The sequence below is a fragment of the Prorops nasuta genome, unplaced genomic scaffold, assembly GCF_024137725.1.
Source record: "Prorops nasuta isolate Cenicafe-Biocafe unplaced genomic scaffold, Cenicafe_Pnas_1.2 PNAS00022, whole genome shotgun sequence".
NCBI classification, from domain to species: Eukaryota; Metazoa; Arthropoda; class Insecta; order Hymenoptera; family Bethylidae; genus Prorops; species Prorops nasuta.
In genome coordinates this window covers 1,043,965-1,064,262 of record NW_027116819.1, presented here as the reverse complement: position 1 = coordinate 1,064,262, position 20,298 = coordinate 1,043,965, and the positions used below count along the sequence as shown (strand labels likewise).

The 20,298-nt window shown below is 30.6% G+C and overlaps 5 protein-coding genes and 1 long non-coding RNA gene across 8 annotated transcripts; 5 read left to right on the top strand and 1 right to left on the bottom strand.

Annotated features, from left to right (window-relative positions):
* Positions 1-139: 139 nt before the first annotated feature.
* On the top strand, positions 140-959 carry Trs31 (trafficking protein particle complex subunit 31). Its single transcript, XM_066740192.1, has 3 exons — positions 140-321; positions 411-720; positions 801-959. The coding sequence occupies exons 1-3, from the start codon at positions 155-157 to the stop codon at positions 897-899; spliced, it is 576 nt and encodes a 191-aa protein (XP_066596289.1). The 5' UTR covers positions 140-154; the 3' UTR covers positions 900-959.
* On the bottom strand, positions 951-2,426 carry LOC136781341 (uncharacterized). The gene is made up of 3 exons (XM_066740194.1): positions 1,953-2,426; positions 1,375-1,518; positions 951-1,168 (listed from the first exon to the last, which is right to left on the bottom strand). The coding sequence occupies exons 1-3, from the start codon at positions 2,082-2,084 to the stop codon at positions 1,034-1,036; spliced, it is 411 nt and encodes a 136-aa protein (XP_066596291.1). The 5' UTR covers positions 2,085-2,426; the 3' UTR covers positions 951-1,033.
* Positions 2,112-3,157, top strand: LOC136781342 (uncharacterized). The gene is made up of 3 exons (XR_010823898.1): positions 2,112-2,245; positions 2,635-2,846; positions 2,921-3,157. It is a non-coding gene; the product is annotated as an uncharacterized lncRNA (long non-coding RNA).
* A 4,095-nt stretch (positions 3,158-7,252) lies between these two features.
* Cp1 (cathepsin L) lies at positions 7,253-10,688 on the top strand. Of its 2 annotated transcripts, none has more exons than XM_066740025.1 (7): positions 7,253-7,406; positions 8,765-8,882; positions 9,250-9,402; positions 9,482-9,685; positions 9,791-9,996; positions 10,083-10,234; positions 10,314-10,688. In XM_066740025.1, exons 2-7 carry the CDS (start codon positions 8,787-8,789, stop codon positions 10,520-10,522), a joined length of 1,020 nt encoding a protein of 339 aa, XP_066596122.1. In that variant the 5' UTR covers positions 7,253-7,406; positions 8,765-8,786; the 3' UTR covers positions 10,523-10,688. The 2 variants fall into 2 exon arrangements, with proteins under 2 accessions (XP_066596122.1, XP_066596123.1); XM_066740026.1 differs by having other exon boundaries at positions 7,296-7,406; positions 8,754-8,882.
* A 2,642-nt stretch (positions 10,689-13,330) lies between these two features.
* On the top strand, positions 13,331-16,204 carry Rab39 (RAS oncogene family member Rab39). The gene is made up of 3 exons (XM_066740011.1): positions 13,331-13,674; positions 13,960-14,069; positions 14,155-16,204. Exons 1-3 carry the CDS (start codon positions 13,561-13,563, stop codon positions 14,591-14,593), a joined length of 663 nt encoding a protein of 220 aa, XP_066596108.1. The 5' UTR covers positions 13,331-13,560; the 3' UTR covers positions 14,594-16,204.
* A 111-nt stretch (positions 16,205-16,315) lies between these two features.
* Positions 16,316-20,205, top strand: LOC136781205 (F-box only protein 21-like). 2 transcript variants are annotated; one of them, XM_066740010.1, is made up of 6 exons: positions 16,316-17,040; positions 17,648-17,989; positions 18,157-18,444; positions 18,525-19,254; positions 19,363-19,653; positions 19,757-20,205. In XM_066740010.1, the coding sequence occupies exons 2-6, from the start codon at positions 17,820-17,822 to the stop codon at positions 20,183-20,185; spliced, it is 1,908 nt and encodes a 635-aa protein (XP_066596107.1). In that variant the 5' UTR covers positions 16,316-17,040; positions 17,648-17,819; the 3' UTR covers positions 20,186-20,205. The 2 variants fall into 2 exon arrangements, with proteins under 2 accessions (XP_066596107.1, XP_066596106.1); XM_066740009.1 differs by having other exon boundaries at positions 16,317-17,040; positions 17,815-17,989.
* The last annotated feature ends 93 nt before the right edge of the window (positions 20,206-20,298 follow it).

Sequence of the window (20,298 nt, the reverse complement as noted above, 5' to 3'; positions counted from 1 at the left end):
ATCTTAAAGAAAATTAAACGATCATTGATTACGCTTGACATTTAAAAGTATAGAGCATGACATAGTTGACTATCAGGTACTGGGGTTAATGTGAATGTCATCATAAGATAAATTATACGAGTACCTAAAAAGTTTCTTAACTTTTGATAAAAACATGTCGAGTATAACTATTTCAGCTGTCAGAACTAGAACAAGTATATTGGATAAATCTTTAAGCAAAGGAAAGGGAGAGGTTAGTTTGAGTTGTTTTGCATTGTTGTTTTCTGAACTGGTACAATATTGTCAAAATCGAGTTTACACCGTACCGGAGCTGCAAAATAAGTATGTTTATTCTATCAGATTCTACTACTTAATTTAATTATAAAATCTTAATTAATATCATTTGATAAACAAAACTTTCATGTAAATAGGTTGGCAGAGCTAGGAACAGAAGTCGGTAACAAAATAACAGATTTGCTAGTATTGAGAGAGAAAGGGGGAAAGCGAGAAATCAAATTGTTAACCATATTATTGTTCATTAAAAGCACTTTATGGAAATCTTTGTTTGGACGTGAAGCAGATAAACTGGAAAGAGCAAATGATGATGAAAGAACATATTACATTATAGAAAAAGAAGCATTGGTTAATAAATTTATTTCTGTTCCAAAGGATAAAGGAAATTTAAATTGTGCTTCCTTCACTGCTGGCATAATAGAGGCTGTTCTTTGCAATTGTGGTTTTGTAAGTTTGTATAATCTTTATTCTCAGAATGAATAATTTATTACTGTATTACTATAATACATATTTATCCCTTTGTACAGCCTGCAAAAGTAACAGCCCATTGGCATAAAGGGACTACATATATGATAAAGTTTGATGAAAGTGCCATTGTACGAGATAAGCAGTTGGAAGATCGTTAGAATTTTATATAGTTAATTCATTACTAATATAAGGTACAATAAAACCATGAGTTTAACAGATTCCAAGTTTAAGTTTATTTTTTAATGCATGTATTCTTGATACTATAGATAATGTTTTGCTAATTTGTAAGATATTAATAAAAATCATCATGACCCATTTTGTGTACAGCAGCATTCCATTGCCATCTGTGAGCATTTCGTGCGAATTTAAAAGGATGAGCTTCATATGGCACTGCACCAGTTCTAAGTGCTTCATTTGTTTTATATCTCTGTAAAGAAAAAGGAAATTTTTAAAGCTTTATCATTGTTTCCTTAATTTATTAATGTATTATTTCTGAGCATATTGCAATAATTAAGAAGGAATTAAATATTTATTTAATATAAATTCTACATTTATAATGAAGGTTTAAAACAATTTTTTATAATTATATTAAATTTATAAATTCTATTGTGTAACAATGTGAATTAAGTTTACCTTATACTTTTCATGACAGGCATCGGCATAAATTGGAATTAAGAAAAGTAGGCAAAGAAAGCCTTTCCTCCAAGAATGAGCTTTTTCAAAGAACCTTGAAGAATATTTATGTGTGCTCTCAAATCTGATTTGTGGAATATCAAACTGAAAAAATAGTTAATTTAGCTTGTAGTTAAGTTATTTCAGTTCTCTGTAGAGAACATATATATATGCCAAAAAATTATTAATTTTAACTACAAATAAACCAATCTTTTGTGGATAAATGTCAATATCAAAGAGATTAGATAACAAATCCATTATTACTGACTCCATTAAAAATTTAAACTAAGAAATTTTTAAAAGTAAACTACTGTAAATAAAATAAACTTTACTAATGCTTATAATTGTATTAATCTATATATCCAATATCTATCTGATTAAAATAACTTGAATAACATTTGTACCTTAATAATGCTCAAATGTTAGCATTCTAAATTCAAAAAATATTACAAAAATGAAATCTAATTATTTTTAGTACAAATGATAATCAAACATTTGAAAAATTAATTCATTTAGCTTATATAACTATTGACACAAACCAATTCGCCTGTTCTCTGGGGATGATAACATTCTGTAATAAAATTGTAACGACTTTCAGCCCGTGTTCGTGCTTTGAACTCTAAAACTTCTCTATTTTTGATGGAAATATCATACTGCTGTTTAGAGTTCATTTTTTCGTTATTCCTCTAACGTCTAACCAACACTTTGCAACCTCACTCGCGATTTACAAACAAATGTGCAAATGGCCCAAGTGGGCAAGTGAGCCTCAGTGAGCCTTGGGATATACGCCGTGTTCCGCTATGGACCGCGAGTACTGAGAAGCTATACATATGTATGCATATGTATTTAATGTCACGCAACCTATAAATTACTAGTATTCAGAGTCAATAGCTGTGTTTTATTTAGCTACACTTTTAACACTTTTCTACACTTTCCGTATTTCTGTCTTTGTCCATTGTACATACATATAAATTGACACCTTAAAAAGTGCACAAAGTGTAAAAAGTGTAGCAACTTTTTGCTAAATAAAACACAGCTAATAATGGAACATGACCATAATACAATAGCTGTGTTTTATTTAGCAAAAAGTTGCTACACTTTTTACACTTTGTGCACTTTTTAACGTGTCAACTTATACAATGGACAAAGACAGAAATACGGAAAGTGTAGAAAAGTGTTAAAAGTGTAGCTAAATAAAACACAGCTAATGTATGTATGTAGTTGGGTGCAGAAATCTTGCGTCAGGCGAGGGGAAGTAGGAATCAGAGGGGCGAAGGGATTTCTAGGGAGTTTGTCCGTAGCTGCCAAATGGCGCGATTAACCCTCAATTTTGGACCGTAAACAAACATAATATTTTCGGAAAACGATTGCGGAAAAGAAGGAAGGATTTTAATACATAACAGAGAAGACAAAATATATCAGATGAATATAAAGTAATAACGAAAAATGAAAATTATTGTGAATTTATAAGGAAATATACTTTGTGGTTATTTTATTTCTGTTACAGGCTAAATCCTATTTTTCATGAGTTTAAATCACAGGAAAGAAATACTTAAGCAACAATGAATGAAAAAGGACTAATTTATGAAGCATTTCTCTGTGGCCTAGCCATTTCAATAATTGTGACATAATGTTATAATAGTGAATATGTAAGTGATTGCTGTGTATACAAAGAAATTTTATTACAAAATAATAATAATGTATGATAATGTTTTGATTCCTATTATTATAAATTAAAGCTAGTTCAAATAAAATGTATTATTTTAATTTCTAACTTAACCACACTCAAATTCTATACGTACATAGTAATTATATATTCTTGTAGAACCTATCTTTGAGCTACTCTAACTAAATTGTAACTATTTTAAATCTGCAGGTCATAACTATTTACTTCAATGATTTTTATTATTCAATGTGAGACAAATTGTGTAAAATTTCTGCTAATTTCTTATTGATCCGTCACATGCTTCCTCATCTCGTATAACATTTATTTGTCTTGATTGTTCCTTCTTCTTCTAGTTTTCAACACATAACAATAATTTTATTATCATTTTTAAATACACGCAGATAAGATGATTATGCTGATTTGTAATTAATTTTATAAATATTGGAATGATTGTTGAACCATTGTCTTATTAAGTTTGGAAAATGGACGTTTGAGTGATGCTATTTAAATTGGGCCTCTCTTCTGTGAGATATGTTCTCATAATACTTGGATAGATAAAGTTCCTTAAAAGTTATATGTGTATAATACTGAGTTCATCTTATTTTTTAGCTTCAAGTAGTTTTCCAGCTATGTGTTTGAATCGTTTGAATATACATTTTGAATATAGAATACTCATCTTATTTCCTTACTCTTATTATAATGTTGTCAGGATTGATAGAAAGATATTTCAGTCATCTGAAAATGATGGATATACATATGGCTACTGGATAAATTAAGGTTTTAGGACAGATAAGTCTCATGAACAAATAGGAATAATAAAATAAGTATTGCATATTGGGAATGGATATCCAAATATGTAGCTGGAAAATATAATTTGAAGCTAAAAACAAGATGAACTCAGCAGTATACATAAACATATTGGTGAACAATATCCTCTCAAATGGAAGGAAAAGATATTATGTGGATGAGGTGCCAAACATATTTAAGTACAATAAGTCCAGTGTCCATTCTTCAAATTTAATACAGCAATAGTTTACCAATTATCCTAATTATTATAGAAATAATTAGACAGCAGAATAAACATATCTGAGCATATTTGAAAATATCTAGAGAATTATTGGTATATGTGTTCAAATCTAGAAGAAGAAGGAGCAATCAAGGCAAATAAATGTCATACGAGATGTGGAAGCATGTGACGAATGAATAAGAAATTAGTAGAAACTTTATACAATTTATCTCACATTGAATAATACAAATTATTGAAGTAAATAGTTATGACCTGCAGATTTAAAGTAGTTGCAATTTAGTTAGAGTAGCTTAAAGATAGGTTCTACAAGAATATGTAATTACTATGTACGTATAGAATTTGTAGGGATAAGGAAGAAATTAAAATAATAAATTTTAATTGAACTAGCTTTATTTTATAATAATAGGAATCAAAACATTATCATACATCATTATTGTTTTATAATAAAATTTCTTTGTATAGACAGTAATCGCGGTAATCGCTTACACATTCACTATTACAACATTATGTCACAATTATTGAAACTACTGGGCCACACAGAAATGCTTTGTAAATTAGTCCTTTTTCATTCATTGGTCTTTAAGTATTTCTTTCCTGCGATTTAAACTCTTGAAGAATAGGATTTAGCCTGTAACAGAAATAAAATAACCACAAAGTATATTTCCTTATAAATTCACAATAATTTTCATTTTTCGTTATTACTTTATATTCATCTGATATATTTTGTCTTCTCTGTTATGTATTAAAATCCTTCCTTCTTTTTCGTAATCGTTTTCCGAAAGTATTATTTTTGTTTACGATCCAAAATTGAGGGTTAATCGCGCCATTTGACAGCTACCGACAAACTCCCTAGAAATCCCTTCACCCCTCTGATTCCTACTTCCCCTCGCCCGACGCAAGATTTCTGCACCCAACTGTACTATGTACATCGATTTGATTATATTATTTAAGGAAAAATTTAGTTAATGTCCAGTCAACTTTACACTGATGCGATTTTTATTTTCTGCATTTTTGCAAAAATTATCAATCATAACAAATGTTTCTATTGGTGTAACAAGAATCTACAAACACCTAACAAACGTTTATTATCAATATAGTTGTAAAATCGTAAAATAGAATAATATATATATATATAACTTATACTTGCTCTCGAACTAAATTGTGAATTTTTTCATTTCATTTTCGTTCAAATCCATTAACTAACAAACATTTTTTCTTTTATATGTAGAAACTATAGAAACGATTCTGAATCGATATAACACCCTATCTAAAGAAAAGTAATTAATGTTCGGCCAACTTAACGCTGGTTTTTATTTTTGCATTTTCTCAAAAATTAGCAACTAACAAACGCTTTTATTGATATAACAAACATCTACAAATGCTTAACAAACAACTCCTGTAGTTTTTTTTTTCATTATTCAATATATGTCCGGCCAACTTAATGGACACCTCTTTGACCAGCTTCGAATATTGTAGGTAATGTAGGTTATTGCAATGACAATGTGTGTGTATGTGTGAGAATACTATTGCCAATCTTCCACAAATATCTTCTACATTAGAGTTTTAAATACAAAATTGATAAATAGAATTCGAATTCTAAAATCTGTAAAGCTTATAGAGACCGTGCACACCAACACAATGATAGCGAAGTGCCAATGTATAACTGTATACGTATAAATAAATTACACTCAAAAACTGCGAAAATTGACCGATAGTTTGCGCTAATAGTATGCATATACACCAATATACATTCTTATTTCACTGTCATTGTCTAGTGTGCACCAATTAAAAATTATTTGTGAAGAAAAGGCATCAAATGACACACTCCTTCTTGACGGAAACAAGATTTTTATTGCTGTAGCGAAAATGTTGTATTTCTTCAAAATCCTAATAAATATATAGGCAAAAGAATAGTGTATGGCAAATAATTATTATATATTCTAGAAAATAAATTCAGATATTATATTAAAATAAATTTAATTGTAAGTAAAAGCGATAGTTGATAATATTGGAAAATTAATTTCGTAAATTGCGCAAATTATTGCCTTAATTATTCAGGGGAAATTTTTATTCATTGATTATATTATGATAAAACCAAAAAATAAAAGGGGAAGTTTAAAAATTGAATATTTCGTTGTAATAATATTTGTGTTTATATTATTCAGTGATTACACGCTCATGTGACTAAAAGATATCTGATTAGTCGGATTTCAATATGGGTTACTATTGATAATCACAGTCACATGATGCTGGCAGATTATATTGGGATCTAACATTGGTTGGTGTGACATCTGGTGGTTAAAATATTAACTATTCAAAATACACCAGACCATTAAAACCCATGGGTTATTAATATTGTTTCTTTAGAAATTCAAATATGAGTGAAATTAAAATAAAAAAAAAACCATAAAGTTTATTGTGTAATTAAAAATTGTGGCAGTAAATTGGACTAGAGAAAGACTTTACAGACAATAAGTATATTTTGGACGGCCATTTTTAATAGGCCACTCCTCTATGTCAGATCCCAATTTTAGTTGAATCATAAAACGTCCAAATCAACAACAATCATCAGAATTCCGTCTGTCGATGTTGGATGTTCTAAGAATGGGACAGGGTGGTGATGAGGGCTAATCTTGCTTTGTAAACTTCACGTGAGCCCGCAGATAATATAATAAAAAATTACAGTTATAACAGTTGCAACGTTGCAAGTCCATTCTGTCCCATTCTGTCCATTCTCATCGAGAATTCGGAATAGAAGATGAATCACGTACTAGCCAGTGGTGTAACAAATGTGGGTGTCACGGAGGGCACTCACGGGTGATCGCGATCTCGATGATCGATGCTGCTGCCTAACGGTCGAAGTAAGAACTAATGGAATAGATTGTATGGTGACATATGGAAAGTTTTCCTATTTGATTGTATTATAGCACATTTTTCACAATATATGATAATAATTCACAAGAAAAATAATATACTTAGCATTTAATATTGTTTGTTCTTCTATTAAAGGTCTTTTGAAATTTTTTATTATCCCTATTGCTTCCGTCATGTTGTGCTGCCATCTGAATTCACTTAAGATCATGAATATCATGTATCATACAAACCTTTCTTTTCGAATATTTTAGTAGTTACGCTCCTGACTGGAAAACTCGATAAGTGGAGGGGGAGGATGTATATAATGAGAAGGACTGATTCCCCCCAGTATTTTCGTACTTTCATTTTTAGCAGTCAGTTACATTTGGTGTCATCATCCAAGTACCCGTTGAAGTTTGTGCTTTTGTCTTTTACCATTTTAAATTGGTGAGTAATTAGTAATTCTCATTTTGTTATTACGCCTGTAAATTCCCCATGAATAACACAAATAAAAGACGCTATGACTAACAATATTCAATCATCCTTTGTCTAATATTAGGATATGATTACATTGAAAGGAAAACGGATAAAGTTTTCGTCAATATTTGTACACTGTTAGTTACATTCTTTCATAAAACAGCTGTGCAATGTTTACTTTTTTAAATTTTATATTGTATATGAATTCATCTGAAGATGTGTATATTAATTAAAAATCAGATTTCTAACATCTAATCTGCAATTTGTAATATAGAAATGTATTCATGCGTACTAATTTTCCAAGATTTTACGCAGTATTTTCTAGTAAGACATTTTGTGGATAACGGCTAACTCTACCGAGTTTGAGAAATATTGAGCTATATACATATTATTTACTTTAAAATATTTTACAGTTATAGCAACTATTTATCTCCATTACTGAGTTTTGTACAAATGCTATACTTGTATGAATTCTATGCAAATCATTTTTACTTTAGAGAAAAATCTAGAGTCAACGAGATTTAATTATTTTCATTTTTCTTCTTGAACCAACGTGTAATAAACTCATAAACATCAGAATTCGTAAGGATATCAAAATTTTCAAATATGATAGCATTAGATTTTGTATGTTTACAAAGTTACGACTCATTTTTGAATTTCGATGTTGGCTCCTTTTCCTTCATTTAACATTGTATGATGTAAACAACCCAAAACTAACAAATTTACTTTTACGATATTTCTCATTATATAATGTATATTAAGCTTTTTGAGAAAAACAGAATTTCAAATTTTGTTCTGAAATCTCTATAACTCTAACGTAATTTTTTGCGTTGTAAAGATCGCTAGTATAACTGATTTGTGTTCTAAATTCTTTTATTCGAAATATATATAATCTCTTCGTTCGATGTTGACATGTTATGCACGTAAAATTCAAACGCTTCTCCGAGCTAGCGCGATTATTGTCTGAAAGAGATTAACATTGGACAATTAATAACTCTTCCGTAAGAGCGTAATTAAGTTTATTTCACTAGAATGTGGTTACTTTTTGTTTGCTATAAATCTGAATAACTTTTCATAAGAAAAAATATTAACTAACTACATCACATAAATTCTGAGCGTGTTTGGTGATATTTATATTTATAACTGATTGTTTTAACTCTAGTATATTGTTTAATCTATTAATTATTTCTATATTGTTACAACTACTTCTCAATGTCTTTATCAAGTATTTTTTATAACCTTTTGTCAACTTTATTACATTATATAAATTTATTATCCTCTAGTTTGTTTATTAATTAAATTAATTGTTTAAATTAGTTGTTTTTCAGTTGCAGACATTAAATAGCAAAAATGAAGATTTTGTTTGTTATCCTTGTAGCCATAATAGCTATGGCTCAAGGAATTTCCTTTTTTGACCTTGTAATGGAAGAGTGGCATACTTTTAAGGTAATTATTATTTATAGCTAATCTTATAAACTGGAATCATAAACAAACTTCTTTTGGAAAAATCATTGTATTAACTTGGTTTTGCTTTTTATATCTCTGCATTTGTCACTTCACTTTATTAAAACCTTTTGATAATAGTCAGTATATTCACTAGTTTTAACTGCAAAATAGTAAATGTTTATAAAATGTATATATCAATTACACAGATTATTTTTTATTTTTGTTAATCATTTTACGCCTCTTATTGATAACAGTGCTGAAGCATGTGGTAGTATGTGTATATGTTTCATCATATCCTTATTATGAAAGCATTGTTTTTCAACTTTTTGTATAATCTTATTTTCCTTTTTTCTTTTTATACAAATAGGCTGAGCACAAAAAGCTCTACAATTCTGAAACAGAAGAAAAATTTAGGATGAAAATCTTTATGGACAATAGGCACAAGATTGCCAAACACAATCAAAGATACGAGGCAGGAGAAGTTTCTTATAAGTTGAAGATTAATAAATATGGTGATATGGTAAATTTAATTCAAGTTAATTGGAGTATTTAACTTTAAATATAAATTAATTTTTTAACGAAACCTCACTAATGGACAGCTTCATCATGAATTTGTTCATTTGTTAAATGGATTCAACAAATCTGTAAATCATCTTCTGAGAGCTCAAACTCCACTGATTGGTGCAAGCTTCATTGAGCCAGCGAATGTTGAGTTACCAAAAACTGTTGATTGGAGAACTTTAGGAGCTGTTACGCCTATAAAAGATCAAGGCCATTGTGGATCATGCTGGGCATTTTCAGCAGTGAGTTTAATGCATAAGAAATGATTATTTTTTCTGTAAAGTTAAATGAATAAAGTTTTATATTCTATTGTCATTAATAAAAATGAACTTTGCATTATTTTATAGACTGGTTCATTGGAAGGTCAGCATTTCCGAAAGACTGGAGTGCTTGTATCTCTTAGCGAACAAAATCTAATTGATTGTTCTGGAAAATATGGTAATAATGGTTGTAATGGTGGCCTCATGGATCAAGCATTTAAGTATATCAAAGAAAATAAAGGACTTGACTCAGAAAAATCATATCCATATGAAGCTGAAAATGACAAATGCAGGTAAATTGAATAAAAGAGTTATTTCTACATAAATTATTGTATACTTTAAATTCAAAAACCATTGCACTTATAATTCATAATTATAGGTATAATCCAAAGAACAATGAAGCCACCGATGCTGGATATGTAGATGTTCCAGAAGGAAATGAGAAAAAACTGCAGGCAGCTGTTGCAACTGTTGGGCCAGTCTCAGTTGCCATTGATGCGTCTCACGAATCATTCCAATTTTACTCTGAAGGTTGTTTAATTTTATTTATGTGGTAAAATTTCATTAAAATTATTAGTATAAATTTTATTTAATGAAATAATCTTGATAGGTGTATATTATGAAAAAGAATGTTCATCAGAGGAATTGGACCATGGTGTTCTAGTGGTAGGTTATGGGACTACCGAAGAAGGAGATGATTATTGGCTGGTGAAAAATAGTTGGGGTGAAACTTGGGGGGACAAAGGATACATTAAAATGAGTAGAAATAAGCATAACAACTGTGGAATTGCCAGCACTGCCAGCTATCCTCTTGTTTAAAGCGATTTCATAAAAAAATTTAATGCCATGACTTTTTTTTGTAGAATCTGTATTTTACTTAAATTCTTTAAGTTTTATTAAATTAATTTTATAAAAGCCTGTTTTAAGTCTCTAGCGATTTTCTCTTATTTCAACAAGACAATATAATAATATAATATATATTTGACCATATAGTTTTTAATGCAATCCAAACAATATCTTTTGTATGTTTTGAGGCTGTAATTAGTCAAATGTATTATTGAAGATTAGAAGTTACCAATAAGTCTATTAAAACTTTGAGTTATTAAAAAGTAAAAAATTTTTTAAATAGCTATTTATGTTTTCCTTATGGTTTAGCTCTCGTTATGTATAAGCATTCACTTAACCATTTCACAAAAATTCCTACTTTCACAACTTGTATTTCGTGTCCAAAAGTAATTTTTGAAATGGACGTCATGAACGTATGTATTACATGAAGCAGTTTCGAACAATGTGGCCCCTGTAATGTTGTGGACTGCGGATACACGGCACGTGAATGGTGAAATACATACGCGCGCGGCGCGGACTTTTGAGTAGGGCGCGCAGCGCGTCTCCGCTCCCCGCGCGTCGTGTCCTCTCCACACTAGTCAACACGTTTCACGCGCCGTGTACGTAGTATCAGAGATGAAACGGGAGATTGCTCATGGCAATTGGCAGGGTCCTAAAATAATCCTTGCCGGTAGGCGGCGCTGATGTTTGAACATTCCATAAAGCCACTAACGCCATCTGTCGGACGCGAATGAGAAGCATTTTGTTAGGCACACACACCATTACTGTGGTGCGAATGCGTGTGCAACCTCCTTCGGCTACCATCGCTCAGCTTCGGACATCTTCGCTATACATCGAGTTCGAGAGAGAACGGCATAGTTTTATCGGATCTCTCTCTCCCTCTCGATCTAACTTTCGTTTAGCCGAAGAGCCCGAAGAGCCGAGTAAAATTCCTTTTCGTCCTGCTTCAATCCTCCTCCATCTTTCAAACCTCAGATTCGAGTTCGATTCCATCCAATAAATTTTTTTTTTTATTGTAGAATGTATGTTTTTATTGCCATGAACATATTAGATTAAAAAATATGTAAAAATGGGGTTTTAATATTCCATAGTTACGCTCAAAATATTCTTATAAAAATTTAATTTTTATTTCGTTACCAATTCAAATAAGTTATGAATGATTACTATAAATATTCTAAAATTATAAAAAATGAAAAAAAAAAGAGTCAAAGAGATCTCAACCTGGGCTCACCGGTTCCAAAAGCCGAGACCTTACCACATGCGCTATAAGAGACTTAACGATATGGATGATAAACTTGTATAAACTTTATAACTACAAATTCGCGTACTCTCCATGTTACACAGATACAAGTATACCTTCTTTCGATATATTTATACTTTATACTATGAAATTAAACCAAATGTATGAAAATATTATTAGGTTAATTTTATGGCCCTAGAATCGTTAATACATTTTCTATAAATTCGCCGTTTTTACTCTTAAATTAATTTACAGAAACACGTAAAACATTAATTTGTTCTGTTTAATTAATAACTGTATGTTTAGAAAAAAAAAGCTTGTAATTACACAGAAATATTAATTTAAATAGTCGAAGCGGTGAATTTGTAGAGTAATAAATATTAACGATTAAAATCACTCGCGCGTTAAATTATGCATGTAATGGAACGAAAAATACAATCTTTTCGAAAGAAAACCCAAGTTCTAAAGGGAAATGAAAAAATACGTAGATAATAAAAATGGCATGCGATTCAAATATAAAAGTGAAGTGTTCTGTGTTTCACTTTACGTTTTAAATATTATTTGACACTTCAAAATTACTAATTCAGTCATAAAGCCGGAATTGATTTATTACAAATTTAAAAGATATCTAAATAATATAGTAGATGTCTAGGGCCATATAATTAACCTAATAATATTTTCATATATTTGGTTTAATTTCACAGTATAAAGTATAAATACATGGAAAGAAGGTATACTTGTATCTGTGTAACATGGAGAGTACGCGAATTTGAAGCTATAAAGTTTATGCAAGTTTATCATCTATATTCTTAAGTCTCTTATAGCGCATGTAGTAAGGTCTCGGCTTTTGGAACCGATGAGCCCATGTTCGAGACCTCTTCGACTCTTTTTTTTTATTTTTTATAATTTTAGAATATTTATAGTAATCATTCATAACTTATTTGAATTGATAACGAAATAAAAATTAAATTTTTATAAGAATATTTTGAGCGTAACTATGGAATATTAAAACCCCATTTTTACATATTTTTTAATCTAATATGTTCATGGCAATAAAAACATACATTCTACAATAAAAAAAAAATTTATTGGATGGAATCGAACTCGAATCTGAGGTTTGAAAGATAGAGGAGGATTGAAGCAGAACGAAAAGGAATTTTACTCGGCTCTTCGGGCTCTTCGGCTAAACGAAAGTTAGATCGAGAGGGAGAGAGAGATCCGATAAAACTATGCCGTTCTCTCTCGAACTCGATGTATAGCGAAGATGTCCGAAGCTGAGCGATGGTAGCCGAAGGAGGTTGCACACGCATTCGCACCACAGTAATGGTGTGTGTGCCTAACAAAGTGCTTCTCATTCGCGTCCGACAGATGGCGTTAGTGGCTTTATGGAATTTTCAAACATCAGCGCCGCCTACCGGCAAGGATTATTTTAGGACCCTGCTATGAGCAATCTCCCGTTTCATCTCTGTAGCTTAATTAAAAATGGCAGAGTTGGCAACACTGCGCTGGTGTCTCGTGTCTTTAAAGGAGATGTATCAATGTATCATAAGAAGTAGTGTTGTGACTAGTTGTGACTTACTGCAACTGACTGCCACTGACTGCAGCTGACTGGGCTGATTGTGAGCCTGAGTTGAGTGAGCCCGAGATAGACTGGATTGGCTAATGCGTTGTTGGTTAAAGTGATGAGTTGTATATGCAAGACAAATCTCAGTTAAAATGTGTGTTTTTTATTAAAATATTGTATATTTTTTAAAAAGTTGAAGAGAACTTCATGAAAATGGTGGATCCACCTTTTGACTATCAATTTCGCTTAATACTAATAGGCGACAGTACAGTAGGAAAGAGCTCCCTTTTAAAATATTTTACTGATGGTAAATTTGCTGAGGTATGTACCATTAGATGTTTCACGTCTTTTCTGTTTTGCCAATTCATATATATTCGTGATTACTTATATTACTTTTAAATTTTTTACAATAATTAACCAAAACTTGACAAAATTAAATAAAACGCCAGTGATTGATAAATCATCAATATTTACGTTTTATTATTAATTACGAGTGATATAAAAAATATACTTTTACACTTTTTTCTAATCTGATTAGTATTATATTTATTTAGATTATGTAATAAAAGTATACATAGAATAATAAAATTTTTCTTGTAATTATAGATATCAGATCCAACAGTTGGAGTTGATTTTTTTGCACGCTTGATTGATGTAAAGAATGGTACAAGAATAAAGTTACAGTTGTGGGATACTGCTGGTCAAGAAAGATTTAGGTATTAGATAAAACAATAATTTATGTTATAGTTACAAGAATTTTTCAGTACAATAATAAAATAATATAATGAAATTATTCAACAGATCAATAACAAAATCATACTACAGAAATTCAGTAGTAGCTCTTTTAGTATATGATGTTTGTAACAGAGCTAGTTTTGAGCATATACCACAATGGATGATGGAAGCACGTAGGCACATAGAGCCCCATAGACCAGTATTTGCATTAGTTGGATGCAAACTAGATTTGGTAACTGATGGTGGCCAAAGAGAAGTTTCTGTAGAAGAAGCAAGGGCTTTTGCTGATAAGCATGGCATACATCATGTTGAAACTAGTGCAAAAACAGGTGTTAATGTTGAAGAAGCATTTCGTGCAGTTACACAGGAAGTTTATAATAGAATACAAACAGGAGAATACAAAGTAGAAGATGGATGGGATGGCATTAAAACTGGATTTGCTAGGCCTAGCGGTTTTGATTTTAATCTAGTCGAGGCAGAGCCTGCAAAGAGTACATGCTGCTAAGTCAATATTGTTCTTAACCAGTTTGCTGTGTTTAAGGAAAATACAGGTCATACAAAATTTATATTTCATTGTCTTTGACATGTCTACCCATTGTGTAAGATAGCATTACATAAGTTAAAGCTACTATTAAAATTGTAAATTTTAGGACCATTAGACCTGTATTTCAGGCATATTATCTTTATTCATTGATTTTATTTAAACAACTCACAAGTCGTGACTTGTGTAAATAAAGTTGAATCCTGCAGTTAACTGGCTAAATAAAAATGTAGCAGGAATTATAAGTTTATTTTGGTTGACAATTAAGATTGACTGTTTGTAACTATTTTGAAAAGAGCAAAGCATTAATTATTATTAACATTTACATTGATATAAACTTTTGCACAGGCCTTTGAAGTTTTACACAATTACCTGCCTATTAAAAGAAATAGTTTTAAATATTCAAACCAGAATGATTAGTTTAGTTTTTTAAATATTAATATATTAAAGTAGCTAAGACTTTAAATACTAGTAAAAATTACAAGAATCCTATTAAAGTTAAATAAAAAAAAACTCGTTAAATCCAAGTATTCATTTTCCTTTTACATCTTCTGTAATATCTTTAAAGCTTTTGAAATATTTTTACATATTTAAAGTCTTATTTATAATCAGAAAATTGTGTAAGACTTCAAAGAAACCCTACATATACTACCTTTTATACATGAGAACAGCCCTTTAATACATATAACAGGTTACCAGGAATATTTCTGATAAGCTAAAACTCATAAATAGTTTTAAAAAAAAAACTTGGAAATGAACATAATTTTCTTTTATTTATTAGACACTTTAAGTTAAATTTTATTTCACTGTTTTGTATCCTTCAGGAAATTATTATAAAAAGAAAACTTGTACAAAGGTTTTTGCGCCAAAAAATTTAAAGGAGACATATTTTAGAGCTGACTGTTCCATCTATTGGTAATTTCTTGAAAAATTTATCAGTTTGGTAAAGTTTCAAATGGCAAAGAATTTACTAATTTATAATTTTTCTAAATAAATAAGTTATGTTAATAGTTGGTAAAGTAAGCCCTATAAACTAACCCTGTACATATTATTTACTTTGTGCACTTATAAATACTCCTACAGCATTTTTTTGTTATTAAAATATTTATAGCCTCAATGAATTGAGAGCTAAGTGAAATTATATTAATTTTGAGCTTCAACAGAGATTACAACAAAAAATTGGATGATTAGGAAGTTGAATGACCTATACTATTGATCATGATTTACTGGAAAACCTTGTGATCTGTCTTGACTTCTTGCTTATTTTTTGATAATTTATTTTTCAATCATAATCATGCAAATTTCAATTAAATTTTTATAAACATTTGAAATTCACATATAATCAGGCTTAATCACCCATTTCCTAGTAAAACAGAGTACATAATTTGTGCATATGTCTAGTGTAGACATTCTGTATATAGCTTGTATAAATAATAACATACAAATCTTAAAAAAAAAATTAAACTAGGTTTTTCTTCTATCTTGTATTAATGACAAAATTTAATATAATCAAAAATAATGGTGATGTTTTGCACAATTTTACAGATATGACTGAATAAAAAAACTGCTATACTTGTTTCTGTAGTATAATTAATATTATGTTGATAATTATTAATATAACTTTTTTAAATAAATTGTTTTTTAAAAATATATATACATATAGTCAATTGTGCGTGCAGTACTTTATTTGATTTTTTTTATCGTGTTCTTCGGTAAAGAGAAATAAACGTGTTATTGGTTTTTTCTCCGTTTCATTAGCTTTCTCTAATTTTCTTTTAAGATCTTCAAATTTATGATAAATTAATAAAACATGTATATATTAATCATTTTTTTTCCATATTTGCTGTGTATTATTTTTTTCTAATGTAACAAAATGTACTATATTAAATTCAAACGCACAATTGTAGTTGTTACATAGTAAAATGCAATAACTATGGATGCTCAGTTACTATAAAAATTCTCATGCGACAGAAATTAGGTTGACCAAGATTCAAAGCATTAGTATTATGCAGATTTATAATAACGATAAAATGGAATAAGTTGATATTTTAAATATGTATAAAGTTATAATAGAATATGATGAAATGCGTTGATTACGTCTGTAGTAAATTGCTCTGATAAACAACATTAGTTGCATATTAATAAAATAAGCGAATCGCATGGGAGGACCAAGGAATCAGAAGAATCTGATGATCTGATTGGTCTGGACAGTTAGATCAAACAACTAAATACATACGAGAAAGACCAGAACTGTCGTCGCAGACAACGCAGTTGCATTGGACAGGAAACCTGGTTGCACGGGTTGCACCACTTTTGCGCCATTGCACTAGTTACACGTCTGTCAGTCAATCCTAAGCTGGCACAAGCATTCAGGTTTACAAAGTGTGTTGTGTATGTGTAGGCATACGAAGGTAATCCTAAAAGGAAGATTCCTATTTTTTAAGAATTATAAAGAAATGTTTCTTTCCAGTAATGTTTACACTATTTTAATATCTAAATAGTTATCTATTTTTCTACAAAATCGCAATGTCGGTCGTTACATTATTGTAAGTTATGTGGCAATTTTTTTATGCTCTTGTCACAAACCTACACTAGCTCGCCGCTATGTCGGCCATGTCTTTGAGGAGGCTTAGAAACTTATCTTTTATCGTTGTTCTCGCACAACAATTTGGATAAAACATTATCAGCAATTACCATTCATTCATTCTAAAGTCTGAGTTTGGTGCTCAATAATTGCCACCTGTTTCTTAAGTTTAAAAACTGTTTTATCTACATGGATTTCAGTAATTACGATCAAGCGAAAAATGAGGTGTAGTAATGTAGTACATATTTAAATACGTTTCCAACGACATAGCAGCAACTGGTATTAGTTACATTGACATAAACAGGAACGTGGGCGGTGGAGACAAACTTGCTTCAGTGTCTAAAGAAATGCATTGACCGAAATGATAATTATGTAGAAAAACAGATAACTGCTTCTACTTTAAAATTATTTAAAATAAACGTTTCTCTTTGTAGTTCTAAAATAAGTATATGAGATTTTATTTTTGGTGTTATCCTCGTAAATTTACATCAAAATTCGAAGTTTAAGTGTCTCATTGTATTTGGTGGTTTCGCTGTTCTTTACCACAAATACTTTTGCGTTGCAAAACAGTGTTTTCATTGTGTTAATCTTTAAAAATTAGCGAAAATGGAAGGATGCATCGTAATTACACATCTGCCTTGCGAACTTATCTCCTACATCCTAGAAGATGTAAACATTGCTGTTTCCGACATAGCACATTTTTCAATGGTCTGCAAACATCTTCATCATGTCGTCACAAGCCAAAATAAATTATGGCGAACTAAATATTTCCAGAGGTAATATATTACTAAGAAATTTTGATAAACAGTTTTTACTTTTTATCTACTTTGAAATAATGTTTAAACCTCTATAATTATGTTATTACTATTTTTAACTTAATATATCATTTTTCTTATTTATTCTTTACTGTAATTGTGGTTAGTAGAATTATCTTTATTCTTAGATGGCCATTTATGAGAGATGTATACTCAGACTATGTAAACAGTGGCAATAGAATAACTTGTTGGAGAGAACAGATGGAAAAAAGTATAAAGTCAAGGGAGACAATGATGTATCTTCTTTCATTGATGTCATCAAAAAATTATCAAGAAGGAGGTAATAAGTGGGATGACCTTTCCCATTGGGAGTTGAGAGAGTTTGACCCATTATTTGATTCTGATCATGGAGCAGCACCACTGGCATTTGAGTTTCTTAGATGCGAGCTACTTAATCTTGTTAACGATCCTAACATGTAAGTCTAGTACTTATTATTATTATCTGTTTATTTATTCACTAATATATTTAAATATATTATTTCCAACGTTTAAATAGTTACGAGAATCTCACAATTAAATATTATGCCCAAAAAGTTTTAAGACATATGGTTCAAGTTCAACTGACAAAAGAATGGGAAAATTTTATAAGCCTCCCTGAACAAAAACAAATTATGGAGAAAGGTGCTGTACTTGTTGCTCAATGGAGTCAACCGACAAGGAAAATATCTTGCAAAGAAATTTCTTCCTTGCTTGATAAAATTGCAGAACAAACAAAAGAAGAGCTGAGAGGAACTTGTCCAAACCATCCTATCTTCCTTACACCCGCAGAGACATTTGAATATTGGCGTAACAATAATATCCCTGATAATCAATGGGATCCTTCTAAAAGTAGGAAAATCATGCGTGCACTATGCAGTATTTTATTTAATGAACTTGGCTTTTATGTAGAACGTGAAGTGTACTATATACTTGAAAACTCATTCATAGACAGAGTTTTAGAAAATAGATGTGGACTTCCTATAATATTGGGAATCATTTTTGAGAGTGTTGCTAGAAGGTTGGGAATTCGTTGTGAGGGTGTCAGTTTCCCCTCGCATTTCTTTCTCAGATGGAAGGAAAACTATAGCAATGTCTCAAAAACTGAGGAGGCTGAAAGCCTCTATATTGATGTTATCAATGGAGGAAAATTTCTGACAAAACGACACTGTCCCAGAGTCGGTGCAATGATTGGGGGAATCGAATGCCCAGTGAATAAAGAAAGGCACAATGCTGCCAATGTCATTGAAGTTAGTTTTAAATTTTTAGTGTGATAGGAAAATGTAAAAATTGTATGTAGAAGTAATTAGTATATTAAGTAGCAGTATAATAATTGGTTCTATTTTATTTTGCTTTAGGTTGTAACAAGAATGGCCAATAATCTGGAAACGGCAGCTAGGCAGTTCCCAGTACGAAATGGTAGAGCAGCAAGACTAAGATCTGCATTGGAACTCCTTCACTTAGTTCAGCCATATGACGCTAACCATATATTACAATTGACCAAATTTTATATGCACCATCAAATGGTGCTTAGGGATCTAGAAATTTTAACAGAGAAAGTGATAAGAAAAATGGATGCCACAACAAAAGAGCAAGCAATCAATATTTTACAACTACTGGAGGCTTATCAGCAAACTAGGGTTCCTAAGGCAAGTATCAAAATGATTAAAAAAAGATAGAGAATAGTAAAGAGGAAAACTAATAATTATTGTTCAATAAAGAGATTTAATGTAATTATTATTTGGTTTTTAGCCACCGGTCCTGCCGAAAAAACGAACTTCAGAGGTATTGTACGCAATAGGATTGACGTTCAGACACATGATTCGTGGATATATGTGTGTAACGATTGGATGGGATCCTTATTACGAAGAGCAATATACCTGGATGGTCGATGTAGATATGGAGGGGCTCGGTCTTGACGATCAGCCTTGCTACCTGGTTTGCGAAGATAACGGTATTCTTCATTACGTTGCACAAGAACTTCTTTTACCAGCGCCTACACCGAGTTGGATTAACAACTTCGAGCTTGGCAGGTACTTTGAAAAATTCACAGGACAGTATTATGTACCAAATAAAGAAACGGCAAACTTACATCCAGAAGACGCTCAATTTATTTCTAATTTATTATCAAAAGACAATAATTTTAATATTCTTACCAAAGCCAGCAGTAGTAATGAATAACATGTTTCCTGGCAAATCCGAGGTTTTTTACTGTTGTATATATAATTTAGGTTATATATAACGAAGTATTTTACAATGTATATAGTTGCCTATTATATATATAATTATGAAAA

What these genes read in the sequence shown, in the direction of transcription:
- Trs31 (XM_066740192.1), top strand. Translation starts at nt 155, where the DNA reads ATGTCGAGTATAACTATTTCAGCTGTCAGAACTAGAACAAGTATATTG. An exon ending in GTACCGGAGCTGCAAAATAA is followed by an intron (nt 322 to 410) that starts GTATGTTTATTC and finishes TCATGTAAATAG; the next exon opens with GTTGGCAGAGCTAGGAACAG. An exon ending in TTCTTTGCAATTGTGGTTTT is followed by an intron (nt 721 to 800) that starts GTAAGTTTGTAT and finishes CCCTTTGTACAG; the next exon opens with CCTGCAAAAGTAACAGCCCA.
- LOC136781341 (XM_066740194.1), bottom strand. Translation starts at nt 2,084, where the DNA reads ATGAACTCTAAACAGCAGTATGATATTTCCATCAAAAATAGAGAAGTT. An exon ending in CCCAGAGAACAGGCGAATTG is followed by an intron (nt 1,519 to 1,952) that starts GTTTGTGTCAAT and finishes CTATTTTTTCAG; the next exon opens with TTTGATATTCCACAAATCAG. An exon ending in CCTGTCATGAAAAGTATAAG is followed by an intron (nt 1,169 to 1,374) that starts GTAAACTTAATT and finishes TTTTCTTTACAG; the next exon opens with AGATATAAAACAAATGAAGC.
- Cp1 (XM_066740025.1), top strand. Translation starts at nt 8,787, where the DNA reads ATGAAGATTTTGTTTGTTATCCTTGTAGCCATAATAGCTATGGCTCAA. An exon ending in CATGCTGGGCATTTTCAGCA is followed by an intron (nt 9,686 to 9,790) that starts GTGAGTTTAATG and finishes ATTATTTTATAG; the next exon opens with ACTGGTTCATTGGAAGGTCA. An exon ending in ATTCCAATTTTACTCTGAAG is followed by an intron (nt 10,235 to 10,313) that starts GTTGTTTAATTT and finishes TAATCTTGATAG; the next exon opens with GTGTATATTATGAAAAAGAA.
- Rab39 (XM_066740011.1), top strand. Translation starts at nt 13,561, where the DNA reads ATGAAAATGGTGGATCCACCTTTTGACTATCAATTTCGCTTAATACTA. An exon ending in CTGATGGTAAATTTGCTGAG is followed by an intron (nt 13,675 to 13,959) that starts GTATGTACCATT and finishes TTGTAATTATAG; the next exon opens with ATATCAGATCCAACAGTTGG. An exon ending in GCTGGTCAAGAAAGATTTAG is followed by an intron (nt 14,070 to 14,154) that starts GTATTAGATAAA and finishes ATTATTCAACAG; the next exon opens with ATCAATAACAAAATCATACT.
- LOC136781205 (XM_066740010.1), top strand. Translation starts at nt 17,820, where the DNA reads ATGGAAGGATGCATCGTAATTACACATCTGCCTTGCGAACTTATCTCC. An exon ending in CGAACTAAATATTTCCAGAG is followed by an intron (nt 17,990 to 18,156) that starts GTAATATATTAC and finishes CTTTATTCTTAG; the next exon opens with ATGGCCATTTATGAGAGATG. An exon ending in AGCAAACTAGGGTTCCTAAG is followed by an intron (nt 19,654 to 19,756) that starts GCAAGTATCAAA and finishes TTTGGTTTTTAG; the next exon opens with CCACCGGTCCTGCCGAAAAA.